This window comes from Hypomesus transpacificus, chromosome 25 (genome assembly GCF_021917145.1).
Source record: "Hypomesus transpacificus isolate Combined female chromosome 25, fHypTra1, whole genome shotgun sequence".
In the NCBI taxonomy this organism is placed as follows: domain Eukaryota; kingdom Metazoa; phylum Chordata; class Actinopteri; order Osmeriformes; family Osmeridae; genus Hypomesus; species Hypomesus transpacificus.
The window spans coordinates 4721068-4734163 of NC_061084.1; the positions used below are offsets into that span (position 1 = coordinate 4721068).

The 13096-nt window shown below is 44.8% G+C and overlaps 1 protein-coding gene across 5 annotated transcripts in view; it reads left to right on the forward strand.

Moving 5' to 3' along the window:
- Positions 1-13096, forward strand: part of LOC124486939 (phospholipid-transporting ATPase ABCA1-like) — a 116171-nt gene that overhangs the window by 694 nt on the left and 102381 nt on the right. For 4 of the 5 annotated variants that reach the window (XM_047048837.1, XM_047048835.1, XM_047048840.1 and 1 more), the window contains exons 2-7: positions 4495-4627; positions 8826-8919; positions 9320-9461; positions 9788-9915; positions 11615-11742; positions 12690-12893. In XM_047048837.1, the coding sequence (XP_046904793.1) occupies positions 4562-4627; positions 8826-8919; positions 9320-9461; positions 9788-9915; positions 11615-11742; positions 12690-12893 (762 nt within the window). In that variant the 5' untranslated portion in view covers positions 4495-4561. Of the gene's footprint in view, positions 1-308; positions 327-4494; positions 4628-8825; positions 8920-9319; positions 9462-9787; positions 9916-11614; positions 11743-12689; positions 12894-13096 lie in introns of those variants that run through there. The other variant, XM_047048839.1, reaches the window with a different exon arrangement.

The window sequence follows — 13096 nt, forward strand, 5'->3', positions numbered from 1 at the left end:
GTTCCTTTGTTTTGAACAGAGGTATTACAGTCAATGTTTTCATTCTCTGACCGTAACAAACGCACTGCATCCGGATTTATCTTCAATTATTTCACTTACTACCTATACGGGAAGCAGACGGCTTTTACCTGAGATTGAGCGGAAAATACAACAGACACAGGGCTGGACTTCAGACTTTAGTGACAAGGCTGAACTAAATGATTTACCGAATGGTTGTAAGCGTAGGTTATAGATTGCAAAATGCAAGTCACCACAGATAAGGACATATGTGATTGGTTGTATGTATTCATGTGCCCATGCTAACTACGAACAAGAAGAACTCATGAGTGAGTATTGTAATGGTTCTACTTTAAGAACCACATAACCAACTGTGGTACTGTCACATGTCATGTTTGCTTTTCCATATTGACACAAGACATGTTGATAAACCCTAAGGGAAACTAGGTATTCTACAGGGAATCATTTGTTGGCATTTGGTTGATAACACGTTAATGAGGAAAAACAAATGATTTCCTTGAAATCATGTGCCTTTTGTTTCACGTGTTAGCATACACGTTTGTCCAAAGTGACATTCAAAAATTGCAGTTAGTGCAGCAAATAATCAAAGCAGTCAGTTTTGGGAAATTAGCTTGTGCATTCTGTGTTTTACATTTCAAATCAGAATTTGAGTGTACACCAATATTATTCTTTGTATTTTGACACAGTAGGCCTATGCACCGAAAAAAAGTAGTGAAAAGGGTTATTAATTTCCCAGTGTAAATGATCCTTTTGTGAAATATTTAATTTCGCTCTGAATTTGTATGTCCATTGTCCTGTATGTTCAAGAGTACAAATGTGGTGCTGGTGGATGCTTGTCAATTCCCAGGGTCAAAACAACAAGTAAACACACTAAAAAACAACATTCTTCTGAGGCAAATTGCTACACGTCTTGACCTAATTGCTTAGATGCAAGGGCAAACCCCTCAAGACCACCCGTTTATGGTCCATCTTGAGAATGCCTTTTTCCAAATGGGAAAATTACCCCTTTGAATTTTTTATAACGGTGCATTTTAGGTTCAGTTTTTTTCTTCACTATGAGGTTTTCTAGGTGGTCATGATTAAATATTAATAGCAAGACGATACAACTGCTTTGACAAAGTGTATACAGAGGCTCTTGAAGCTAGACATGCAGTAGATAATCAAAGACAAATCTAGTAACAAATTACACAGTCTTGTATTTTACAGTCTTCAGTACTATATAGGAAGTTTTACTTACAAACCATAGGCCGCTTCGAGGTTGGGTTCATGTCTTAAAAGTAATGTCCCTGAGATGCACAAGACTCAATATTTACCATGCACACACACACACACACACCAACACACACACACACACACACACACACACACACACACACACACACATACACATCCTGTGTTCTCACTCACATCAGACAGACAATGGAGTTGAAGGGGCTGGCTATTTGTTGTTTAAATGTAGTGTCTTGATGGCACCTGTATTGTAGAATTCTTACCAGATGTTCAGAAGGAGAGTGGTTATGAGATTAGCAAATCCTCAAAGTATCACTCTTCTTTTTTTTGTCACCTGCACAGATGTTCCACAAAATGTTATTCACAGGTCCTTAAGAATCCTGGGGATGTGAGAATGGCAGGCTGAACAGACAGGCCTTATTGCCTGTTTGAGTGTTTTAGATATGTATGCCCAAACCAACCACCATCCGCATGAAAAATACCATATCCTTAAAGCAAAGCCTTCATTTAAAGGGATTTTAGGGACATCTACTTGTAATGATACATTTTTGTTCATCTTATCAGGTTGTAATACTGGTGATGGTGGTTTGGTTCCATTGTGGTCAACGTGTCAGTTTTATTTATTTATTTATTATGTAAATACATTGAGCATAGGCCAATCTTTTCAGCCATCATCCGAGTCACATGCACAGCACACCTGGACTTTCAGGTTATTTTGTCTGCAACACTTTGCGTACATTTGGTTAACAAATAATATTTTCCTCCATCAAAGGAGTAATTTAAGATGACGCCTGATTGAAAAAGCAAACAAAGAAATCTCAACAGAGCCGTTCACCACAAAATGGCATGAACACGTTTCATGAGCTAAGAAACAACTTCTGCCGAGTTCTCTAGAATGTTCCAGGTAGAGCGGATCCCAATGGTTGTGCGTGACCCGCGATTTCACCTCTCCCCGAAGTACTAATTAGAACAAACTACATTGTGAGCCGTCCCCTTCAACCTGCCCTCAGAGACAGATTCAGCCCTCTTGTGCAGAGAGGGGAAGAATGTGATGGAGAGAAGAGAAGTATGAAGAGAGATGAGACGATGAGCAAAAAGGAGAGGAAGAAGGATAGAGCGAGGAAACAGAGAGAACATTTGCTCTTTTGGGAGTGTATGGAATAGCCCTTCTGTAATGGATGCATGCTACGTTCCCCCTTCCATTCCAAAGACAAATACATGTTTACTCGTTTCATCATGGTAGGGCCTGAAATAATGCACTCTCATGTAGCAAGACCCCAAATGCCAAGCATGCATCAGCACTTTTGTCCCCTGGATGATTTCTCTTCTTTTTCTCTCCCCCCCGCCCCCCCCCCCCCCTCCTCCTTTTTCTCGGTTGCACATTGATAGATGTCCTTGGTCCCTACCTGGAACAAACGGCACCATTGAGGTAGCTCACGAGTGCAAAATGTGCCATGACAACATATTTCAATTATTCAGACAAATTTCGATAAAACAAATGTAGTGTCCATGCTGACCATGCGGAGGTATTGTTCTCACGAGAGGGTCCTTTGTTGTGTTTGTGTAACTGCCAGAAAGCAATGCCACTCAATATTTTCCCCTCATTTCCTGTTGTTTGAATCTCTCTTTTGATGCGTACCTCACAGATAGGGGCTGGACCACAGGATATTGTCTGTCAATGTATGGGCTCCATATTCTCCCCCAAAAAATGTTGTTTGCCTTTCACGGATGACAGGATTTGAACACAGACTCAGTTCCGAGCTGTCCTTTTCTTGGCACGTTGCTCGTTTCAAAAGACGTGGCTTGAAAGCTGTGCAAGCAAATGTGTTTATGTGCAAGGCAGCTGTATAAGGACACTGGCTCTGATACTGTCATCCTTATGGATGACATTTGTCATCTTGATCCAACTGTAGCCATTAAAAGTACATAGCTTACTTATGTTTTAGAAATGTAAAACAATAAATTTCAAAATATTTCAAAGACCATTTAGCTACAAGCTGAACGACGGACTAAGTTGTTGATGTTCTTCCGTTCCTGGTGTTCCGGGACTCAATTCCCTACACCATTAGTCCCTTCCTGGCCATTTGAAAGTACAGTTCTTCCTCACCTTTAACCAAGACAGTTAATAAAACCTCCTATGAGGTTGTGGTAAATAATGTAAACACACAGGGGGAAGGGGAGGGGGCTGGGGAGTGGACCCTGGACAGGAAGAGGAAATGGAGCATTAAAAGCAGCACATTTGTCAGGACTCCCCTCAGGCGAAAAAGTGCATCTTACCCCTCCCAAACACAAACACACACACCCTCACCCTCACCCATCCACCTAGTGCTCCTCAAGTTACTTTGCAATAATTAATAGCATTGAGGGGCGCAAAGTAACTTGAGGAGCACAAGGTGGATGGGCCTTACAACGGCCTTCTACGGCGTGTTTGGGTGCTGTAATTGAGAAACATTGTGCTGATATTCCTGATTAAGTTGATAAATTGCTCATTGTTAAATAAAGTGTTTGTCTTGGAAAGCACTCAGGTCTAATGCATGCTTAATAGAATGCAGGGAAAAGGCCATACCGATGATGGGACCATAATCTAATGAGGCTCTGTTGATCAATTATTGAGTTTTTAATAAAGGTCACAGCGCAAGTGTAAAATGCCACAGCAGATCAATCTGTGTTTATTATCTGTTTAATCAGAGTGCCAGGACCCGTAAAATCTGTAGATTGTTTTTGGGTGTAATATCTAATCAACTAAATAAGCAATGGCCTCCAATGACTTACCCCAAATAGTTTTTTTGTTACTTGTGCTTTAATGGTCAGGATGTTTATTGCAATGAGAAATATGAAAACTCATAAAGTCATAAAGTTAATGCATGTTACTTTTGAACCTTTTTTGAACCTTCATCAATTAACCAATTACAGCCATTCTTAAAGAAGCTTCACATTGAAGCCATACCGTCTCCTTGACCTTGATGTTACAGTGTTCAAGCAATGCAGGACTGTGTGTGTGTGTGTGTCATTGCTCTGCGAAGGCTTCATTAAATGCCAAAAAGAGCCTATTTCAAGAGGGATCTAATGGATACGCATGCACTACAAAACCCTATGCATCATCGGCGAGCGGTGACAATAATTCACCGAACAGGTGCCTCGCCACCAGACCAGTGGCCTGGGGATGTGAGTGATTAGTGACGCTCCCCCATGATGCATAGCTCTCTGTAATAAAAAACCCCAACTCCTGCCTTTTATTCCCTCCAGGGTTTATTAAGCGAGGCCCGGTTGCCATAGCGACGCGTTGGCAGGATATTGCCGCGGATAAGGCATAATGGGTCTCCTGACACAGCTGGGCCTGCTACTCTGGAAGAACTTCATTCTCCGGAAGAGACAAAAGGTACCTGCGCCCCCCCCTCCTCCACCCCACCACCGCTCTCCCTCCCCCGCAAATCAACCTCCACACGCCTGCTGAAGGTGTCCCAACAGAGGGGTAAAACAAGGGTGTTGTCACGTCACCACAGCTTTTAGTGTCGGGGCAACGCAAGTGTTTGTCTTGAGAAGGAAGAATGGTCATGGATTTGCTTTGATGGTTGTCTCTTGGCAATGTGAGCTGCATTTATTCCCTCCTGGCAAAAGAAGTGCAGTATCTCTCCTGCCTGTTCTGCCACAAGCTTATACGGTAGATTCCGCTGTGACAAAAGCCAGCATGCTGCTTATGTATAGAGTCAGGGTTTTAGGTCAAAGGCTTTCCTTACAGTTTAGCCACCTGTCACCCAGTAGAGCTTGTAAACGTTCACCACATTATGACACAGGTTGCCCTGGGTGTCATGTGGTCCAAACAGCTCTCGTTGTCCCGTAACCTGGCAGGTATGGGCCATTTACCAGGTTGTAAAAAGACAGCATCTCATCAAAAATGGGCACGTGTTTTCATGATTGCGTCCTGGATCATAGTGGGTTCAAGGCCACTTATGAAACTTGTAATATGCTGCTAGCCATGATAACGGCATTCACTTGATATATCCTAGCAGTTTTTTGTAGACAAGCTAAAAATAGGATGGCTCTTGATGCGTTTAGTTTTGTTAATTTGTCATATTTGTTATACAAGTATTATTATTAAATATGCCTGGTAAATTGCCTTGGCCTTGTATCTGAATGTATTTATTTGAGTTCCAACTTTGCCTGAAAACATTTCATGTTAATAATGGTTCTAAGCTGGGGTCAAATCACCAGTTGGGGGCACCAGAATGTCAGAGTGTTAAATAGCTGTTTCCAGAGTGCAACACACACACACACACACACACACATACACGTACACACCTTTGTGACTCATCGTCTAAGGTGACCCCCTTGGACAGTAGCTGCAAGGTTCAGTGACCATTATGTCTTTGCCCCGGCCGATTCCCTCGACCCTAGTCATTAGCTCCCTAACTCTCTCTCTCATTACACACACGCCCTTCTCCCTCACGCATGAGTCTAATGTACCAGCTAATGATGCACACTGGGTATAACCCACCATAACGTCACTACCCCGCCATAGGCTGGCAGCCCCAGAGCAATGTCTGATCTTCCTGTCAGGGAAAAAACCCTGGTTGCTGTCATTGTCACTTGAGCTTTTATATGTTTGACGTAGATGTTTATTGTCATGTTTAAATCAGAGAGGACCAGAGAAGGACTGTGTATCAGGCCATTTACAGCTCTAAACATGGACTTGATAATGTGGTGTACTGGTGAACCACAAAAGATGTGGCGATGCTTTACATATAGGTTACTGTAATTACCATGTAACTATACGTACCAATAATAAAACGTTGGAGGAACATACAATACAGTTGAGAGTTCACATCCACTTACCTTCTGGAAAGCTAAATCTCCCCTTCCCCTACCAAGCTTCACCCCCTAAGTGTTACTACACTTATCTAGTTATAGGTAACACCCGGTGCCAAATATCTGTGTTCAAAGTTTCAAAGTTGGGTGAAAAACGGATGAGGACAGATTCAAATAGTCTGATGCTTTGTTCGTCCTGTTTTGGCCGGACGACATTCTCACATTCATTTAGTTGACCGCTGCATGACAGAGATGTGATGTCACCACCACAGTTTCTATGATTCTGGAGTGACCTTTGCTCAGGTTTTTTTTGTTTTACAACAGAGACAACAAACATAGAAATGGCGCACAGGCATTCAGTCTGTGTCGCTAAAAACATGGGGAATGGGTTTTGGCAAGTCTGACGACAGTTAACAAAGGACAGTAGGACGTCTGGAAGGCTACCGGAGGTTAATGACCAATTATATGAATGTCTCACCAAGCATTTTAGGATTTTATAACGCGGGCATGAAACCGATTTTATGGTTCAGTATTTCACATAATTTCATAGGGAGAGATTATCTAGTCACAAAAGACTAGTGTCCAATGGCAAATGCCTAGAGAGCCTTGTATTCAGAAAGCCCTGTCTCTCTCTCTTTCTCTCTCTGTCTCTCTCTCTGTGTCTCTCTCCCCCCTTTCCTCTCTTCATCTCCTTCTCTACTTTTTCTCCGGAATATATGATAATTGAAATGACATGAATTTCACACAGCTCTCACTTGGAGTCATATCCCCTCTGACACAAGAAGGACTGGGGGGGGGTTGGAGTTGGGTCGGGGGGGGGGGATAAAGGCACTGAACGTGAAATGACGCAGGATGTCTTAGACAAACAGATGTGACTTCCTGATGGTAGTTAGCTCAGTTTTTGTAGCTGCTAGCGTCGTGTACGACAGCCCCATGTGGGACATAAGCACCTTGCAACACATTAAGGGACCTACTCAGCTGTGGTTGTTGCTGTACATACCACAGCAATCGTTAGGGAAATGATTTGACTACTGATTGGATTCCACTACTGATTGGATGCTCTGTCGCCGAGTTGAACCGGGACGGTTGAAAGTCGCCCGCCGCCGACTGTGGCACGTATTTTACTTCCTTACCATGCACCTGACCTTTGACCTAGCGTCACCACTGCTCCCAGCTTGTGTGAGAACCTCATTCCAGGCTGCTGCTAAGCGAGTCCCTCCACTGAGTCGAGTGAGGGATGGACACATGCTGGAGAAGATGATGAGAGAGAGAGCAAGAGAGAGAGAGAAAAAGAAAGAGAGAGAGAGAGCACAGGAGAAAAAGAAAGAGAGAGAGAGCACAGCAGAAAAAGAAAGAGAAAGAGAGAGCACAGGAGAAAAAGAGAGAGAGAGCACAGGAGAAAAATTAAGAGAGAGAGCACAGGAGAAAAAGAAAGAGAGAGAGAGAGCCGGAGGGAGCCTGTCTGCTCCTAGGATGCGTGAAAGCCTCAAGAAGAGAGTTTGGTGAAGAGTAGAGACGCTGTGTAGCATTGTAAAAACATCTCCCGCGCAGCATGTCCTGGAACCATGTAGATATGTAACTCGTCAGACCACCCTTTTATAGCATTGTTGAGGCGCTCCAGCGCAGGGATAAGAATAGTGCCACAAAACATTCAAACCTTACCGTTCTTTCACACCTCATCACACAGAGCTCACTCTAAAGATGGACAGTGTCGATTTGGACGGCCGCTGGTTTAGGGACATAGGTTGAAGGCATGGACATGGAAGTGGAAAACACCCGAGACGACTTCACTTCGAGGTAGCAAAACTGCCAGTCCGAAGGGGAAATGACGTCAAATGAACACTCTGACCACGCACACACACACAAGCCATCATGTCCTCCATTTGTGCCTTGTTTCTCTCTCTCTCTCTTTCTCTCTCTCTCATTTTGTTCTTCCTGCTCCCTGGGGTTGTTTACCATAAAAGCCCTGGCATGGCTTAGAGAATGGTAGGTGGTGAAGTGGAAGCAGAGGAAACAGCCAGGCACTCTTGTTTAGGTTCCAATTTAAAGTGGGGTGGACACAGAATCCAGAGACGCGACGGTGTAGAGAGAGAGAGGGGGGGGGGGAGAGAGAGAGGTGGGGGAGAGAGAGAGGTGGGGGAGAGGGGCGGGGGCAAGGGAAGGTGAGGGGGGGGGGGGGGGTCGTGGTTCGGGGCAGACTGAGTAGTCAGACGAGCTTGCAGTCTCATCCCCAGCAAACGCCCGGAGCTACAGTGGTGCCGTCGAAGCCGACTGCGACAGACACTTTGAGGCTCGCACACATTCAGACAGCAACACATGCTCGGGTGCACCCTCCCTCCCCTCGCTCAGCTGAGCTGGACCCACTGGTCCGAGAACAACAATTGCTCAGAACTGGTGCCTTGTCTGGTTGTTGCCGTACCGCGGTCTTTAAAGAAAGCTCTCGTCAGCTGCATGGTTCAGAACTGTGTTGTGACTTACTCACTGTATTATTTAGCGATTCATTTCATGTTGTTTTTATTCGTTCATTGATTCACTTTTTTGTGTGGATAATATTTAAAAGACAGGCATGCTTCCGCATACCATTTCAATCCAGCAGTTACTGTATTTTGGCTCGACACAACCTTTTGTTAGGGCTTTGTATCAGTAGTGAGGTGACCTTGTATCGCTTAGATCTATACCAACAGATGAGGCTGTAGTACCGAAATGACAGCAACACACTGGGAAGCGACAACACAATGCAAGTTGACCCCAGTCGTCTGTTTTCTGTGCAGATCCGACTGGTGATCGAGCTGATATGGCCACTTTTCCTGTTCTTCATCCTGGTCGGCGTTCGCTCCACCAACAAGCCCATCTACAAAGGCCAATGTAAGTACACACAAGCTATCGGGGTGAAGTCGTTTCTCAGTCGTTCCTCAGAATATCCATGTGAACCTAAGCACGTCACAGCTAATGAGGTGTGCGTGCGAGTCTTCCAGCTGTTTTGGCTGCACGAGCATCGAGGCGATCCCTGTTACTTTTTCATCTGCTGCTGCCACACAACTTTGTCAACTTTCCGTGCCGTCGATACTTTGGAAAAGTCAAGAAGACCTCCCAAATGGTGCCCAGCTGTGTTCGTTTTATTGAAGGCTTGCTGGGGATATATGTGACAACGGAGACCCATTACAGCAACAGAGGGTCCCCCCCAAACTGTGAATAGGACACCAAAATGATATTTTAAAATGGTGTTATTTATGACTTCTCTCTCTCTCTCGAAACCCTATCCCAGGTCATTACCCCAACAAAGCCATGCCCTCCGCTGGCGTGTTGCCGTGGTTACAAGGGATGATGTGCAACATCAACAATCCCTGCGTGAGCCACCCGACGGCGGGAGAGAGCCCGGGTCAGGTCAACAACTTCAACGGCTCCATGTACGTCCTCCGGAGCTCTGCTCTTTGGTGACTCTTGACGGCGCACATACATGTCATTGGGGTTAAGGAGTAGGTCGTCCCCCCCCCCCCCCCCCCCCGTTTCAAGAACACTTTATCTGAAGTGTTTTTACAGGTTCATCCTGTGTAGGATTGTCACTCCAAGGTCAAACAAGTCAACATAAATGCAGCGCCGCGACTCATACATTGAACCTTTTCGAACTCTGAATGACTCAGTTCAGATTTAGCCTTTGATCCTCACAGAGTCGAAGCATGTGTGTGATGTATGAGAAACCCATCTGACCCGTTTCTCCGTCTCATTCAAACAGAATCGCCGGGCTTCTGATTGAGTTTCAGACCCTCGTAGTCGAGCGATCCATCCTGACCAAGGCTCAGCGTCTCTCTGGGGATCTGGACCAATGGGCTTCGATCTTGGAAAAGTCGAATCCAGCCAATGGTAGAGTCCGGTTATCATCTCGATGAAGTGTTTTGATGTTCTGATCCTACGCACAGATCATATCTGTAGATTAGTAATTGGCGAGTGTGTTCGCGGTCATGTTGCTCAAAGATATAGGGTTCTGGCAGTCCATTAACAACCGTAGCAACCACGCTCCCAGCCAAACAGAGAATGATGAAGCTGTTATCGTTACCGAGTAATGGTTCTGCGGTAATTGAAACTGTACGTACTCAACAATGCTGACAATCACTTTGACGGTGGCCTTTTATCAACGGAAGTAGCCCCTTCACGTGGGTGACAACCCCAGAGGATTTGTTATCCTCCCAGATCCCTCAAAAACAAAGTCGGCCCGTTATTTATGATGCAATTTGCCCCGCAGACTGGCAGATCGTTTGTCTTTATAAGTTGCCGCTCTGCATTAGGTTCATTTGCTCTGATGATATTCAGAAATTCATAAGGCACCTCATTTGCAAATAGGCAAACGGCAGTCAAAACGCCGCCATTGTCCAAGCCTCAACAAATGGCTCGTGAGTCATTTGCATTTTGGGGTCACGGGCTTGTAATATACAAGATTAAATCCATCAGAGATCTAAGCCGCCGCATAATTAATGGTCCACGCAGTCTGAGGTGAAAGCCTGAAAAGGTCATTAGGGAGAAGGAGAAGCAGAGGGATATCAAAGGATAGCGATGGCAGAGGTGATCGTGTGGTGTGGTTTTCTTTTTGGGGGGGGGCTGCGATGATTAAAAGATGGAGGTGAAGACTCCAATCTCGAGAGAAACAAAGTTCAGAGGAAGGCCAGAGCGTGTTTTGGTTTCGACCCGCGTCCTGTCGTTTGTCCGCCCTCATTGATGGTGTAGAGATAATAGAGTAGGCAATAAAAGGTACTTCTGGGAAGTGGTAATCGTTTGAGTAATGCGCTGAATGAATCGATCATTAATTATAGTTTAATTAATTAATTCCATTCAAATATTGATGGCGACTTTCTCCAATGCGCCAAAGGTGGCTTGGCTGTGGCATGCTTACCTTGCCTTTTGTTGCTATCAGGTTCCATATAGTTCCGTGTAGCCGAATCTTAACTCCTTCAAGTGCTGCAAGCAGACTCTATTTTCCATTTCAGCCTTAGAGTAGCGTAGCATCGCAGGGTATGGTTGAGCATCTTTCAGCCTCAAGCGCTGTCAAAAGGGGAGGACAACATTCAACAGTCAATTGATTTTGATGCTCGTCTTTTAAACCGGGATCATCAGTGGACCTAATCACGAGTGGAACTAATCAGGACAAAATGGCTGCTTAACAAGCTGATGCATGTTTAGCCATCAGGTGCCAGCTCCCCCTCAAAAAAGGCATTAAACATCCTCCTAGCTCTTATCAACGTTTTAATTGCAACATTTGCCTGGAGAACATTCTTTCAAATCAATACTTTACGACCAAAGACCCCCAAAAGCATTGTGTTCCACCAAATGAAAAAGGGGAAAAACCCTTTTAAAGCAAACCATCATGGATATGCTGTTAATAAAAGTATGGATATGAGAATTACCAAGATAGTAATTCAGTATCCTGGCTTTGATATCTAGTTAGCACATGACATCCTTCCCTTTGACTGTTCTAACTGCTTTTTTTTTTTTTTTACCTGAAATCCATTCTCCAATCAAGCAATTATATATTATTGCTTCTTCTTCTCTTCCTCTTTTCCGATTGAAGGTCAGCCCATTGCCCTGAGGAGCATTCTGAATGACAACGAAAAGTTCACCGCGTATCTGAGAGGGAACTTATCCGTGCCCTCATCTGTCGTAGACGGGCTGATGTCTTCACAGCTCCGCATGAATCAGGTATGTGCCGTTCCACAGGTGCTAATAACATCTCAACATGTGGTCGTTTGGATCTCTGAATGCTGTACTACACATGTCAGGTACCCAGCTAACCTTTCAGGCTTTAGTTTTTGGTTTTACTGACACACCTGTTGGAGATGCAAGGTAACTGGGAGAAGCTCATTGGCAAATACAAGTACACGTGTATTCTGTGAAGGTCATCCACTTTTAATGTGAATGTGTTGGTGACTCATACTTAATCCCAAGAAGTGATTTGGAAACACAAGAGTAGTTTGATTGAGCAATTCTGCATCAACGTCATTGAACTGTATTACTGGAGCACGATTTCCCGCCATTTTCCATCAGTCGAGGCAGGAAGGCAGTCTTTGAGTGGCGTGCAAGGAGTATCCCCCTAAAAAAAAAGAAATGGATTTGCGACCACATTTGTGGTTCGACAGAGTGCAGCTGTCACTGAGATAAGTGTGCTCAGTGTGTGTGTGTGTGTGTGTGTGTGTCTGTGTGTGTCTCAGACATTCTCCATTGACATCCCGTCATGCTCTGAGAGATATCAGATGAGTTGGAGGAAGGGAATTATGTTAGCTTCTCATCGACAAGGGTGCTCAGATAGAATGCACAATGATCATGAGATCTCCCCTCACCTGTCTCTGCCGAGCGAGGGTGTTTGCATGCGCGCGTGCGCACACGTCCGTCTACGTAAATGTGTTTCAAGATCAGAGATCTCCCATTTTAATGAGCGATGAAAACTCCTTGCGTGCTGAATACATTTTGAATAAATGACTGAATAAATACTGATTTGCACGGCTCCCTTTTCCTGACACGCACCCGAAGAAGAACTTGCACTTGAGCCTCCAAAAAAAGGGGGAAAACTAACAACTGTCAAGTAAAACACTCTGTCTGTTTCCCCCCTCTTTTTCCTCCATCCCTACTGTACACCTTTTGTTCACCAGGCCATGGGCATGGGCACATTGGGCCCAGACGACCTGAAGACTTTGTTGTGTGACGGCGCCAGTCTGGATAGCTATGTGCTCTTCACCAGCGCCGCTGACAAGCAGGCCTTTCAGAACGTCAGCTGCTCCCTCACCCCTCAGCAGCTGACGGGAGCCAGGCGCGCTTTCCTGGAGAACCTGGACTCGAGGAAAGTCGTCTCTGTGGTGAGTCGTCTCGTCTCCCCTCGAACCAAGTCCCCCTTTCGTTGTGTTTTTGGAGGGTCGTTGCATAATTTATATATCAGTTATTTGGTTAAAAGTTGTACCTATCTTCCTTGTACTAAGCTACAAGTCTACCTAGACTTGTAGAAAGGATGCATTGGTTTTCTAGGAATAAATTGTGTATCTGGTGAGTGGACCATTTCTCA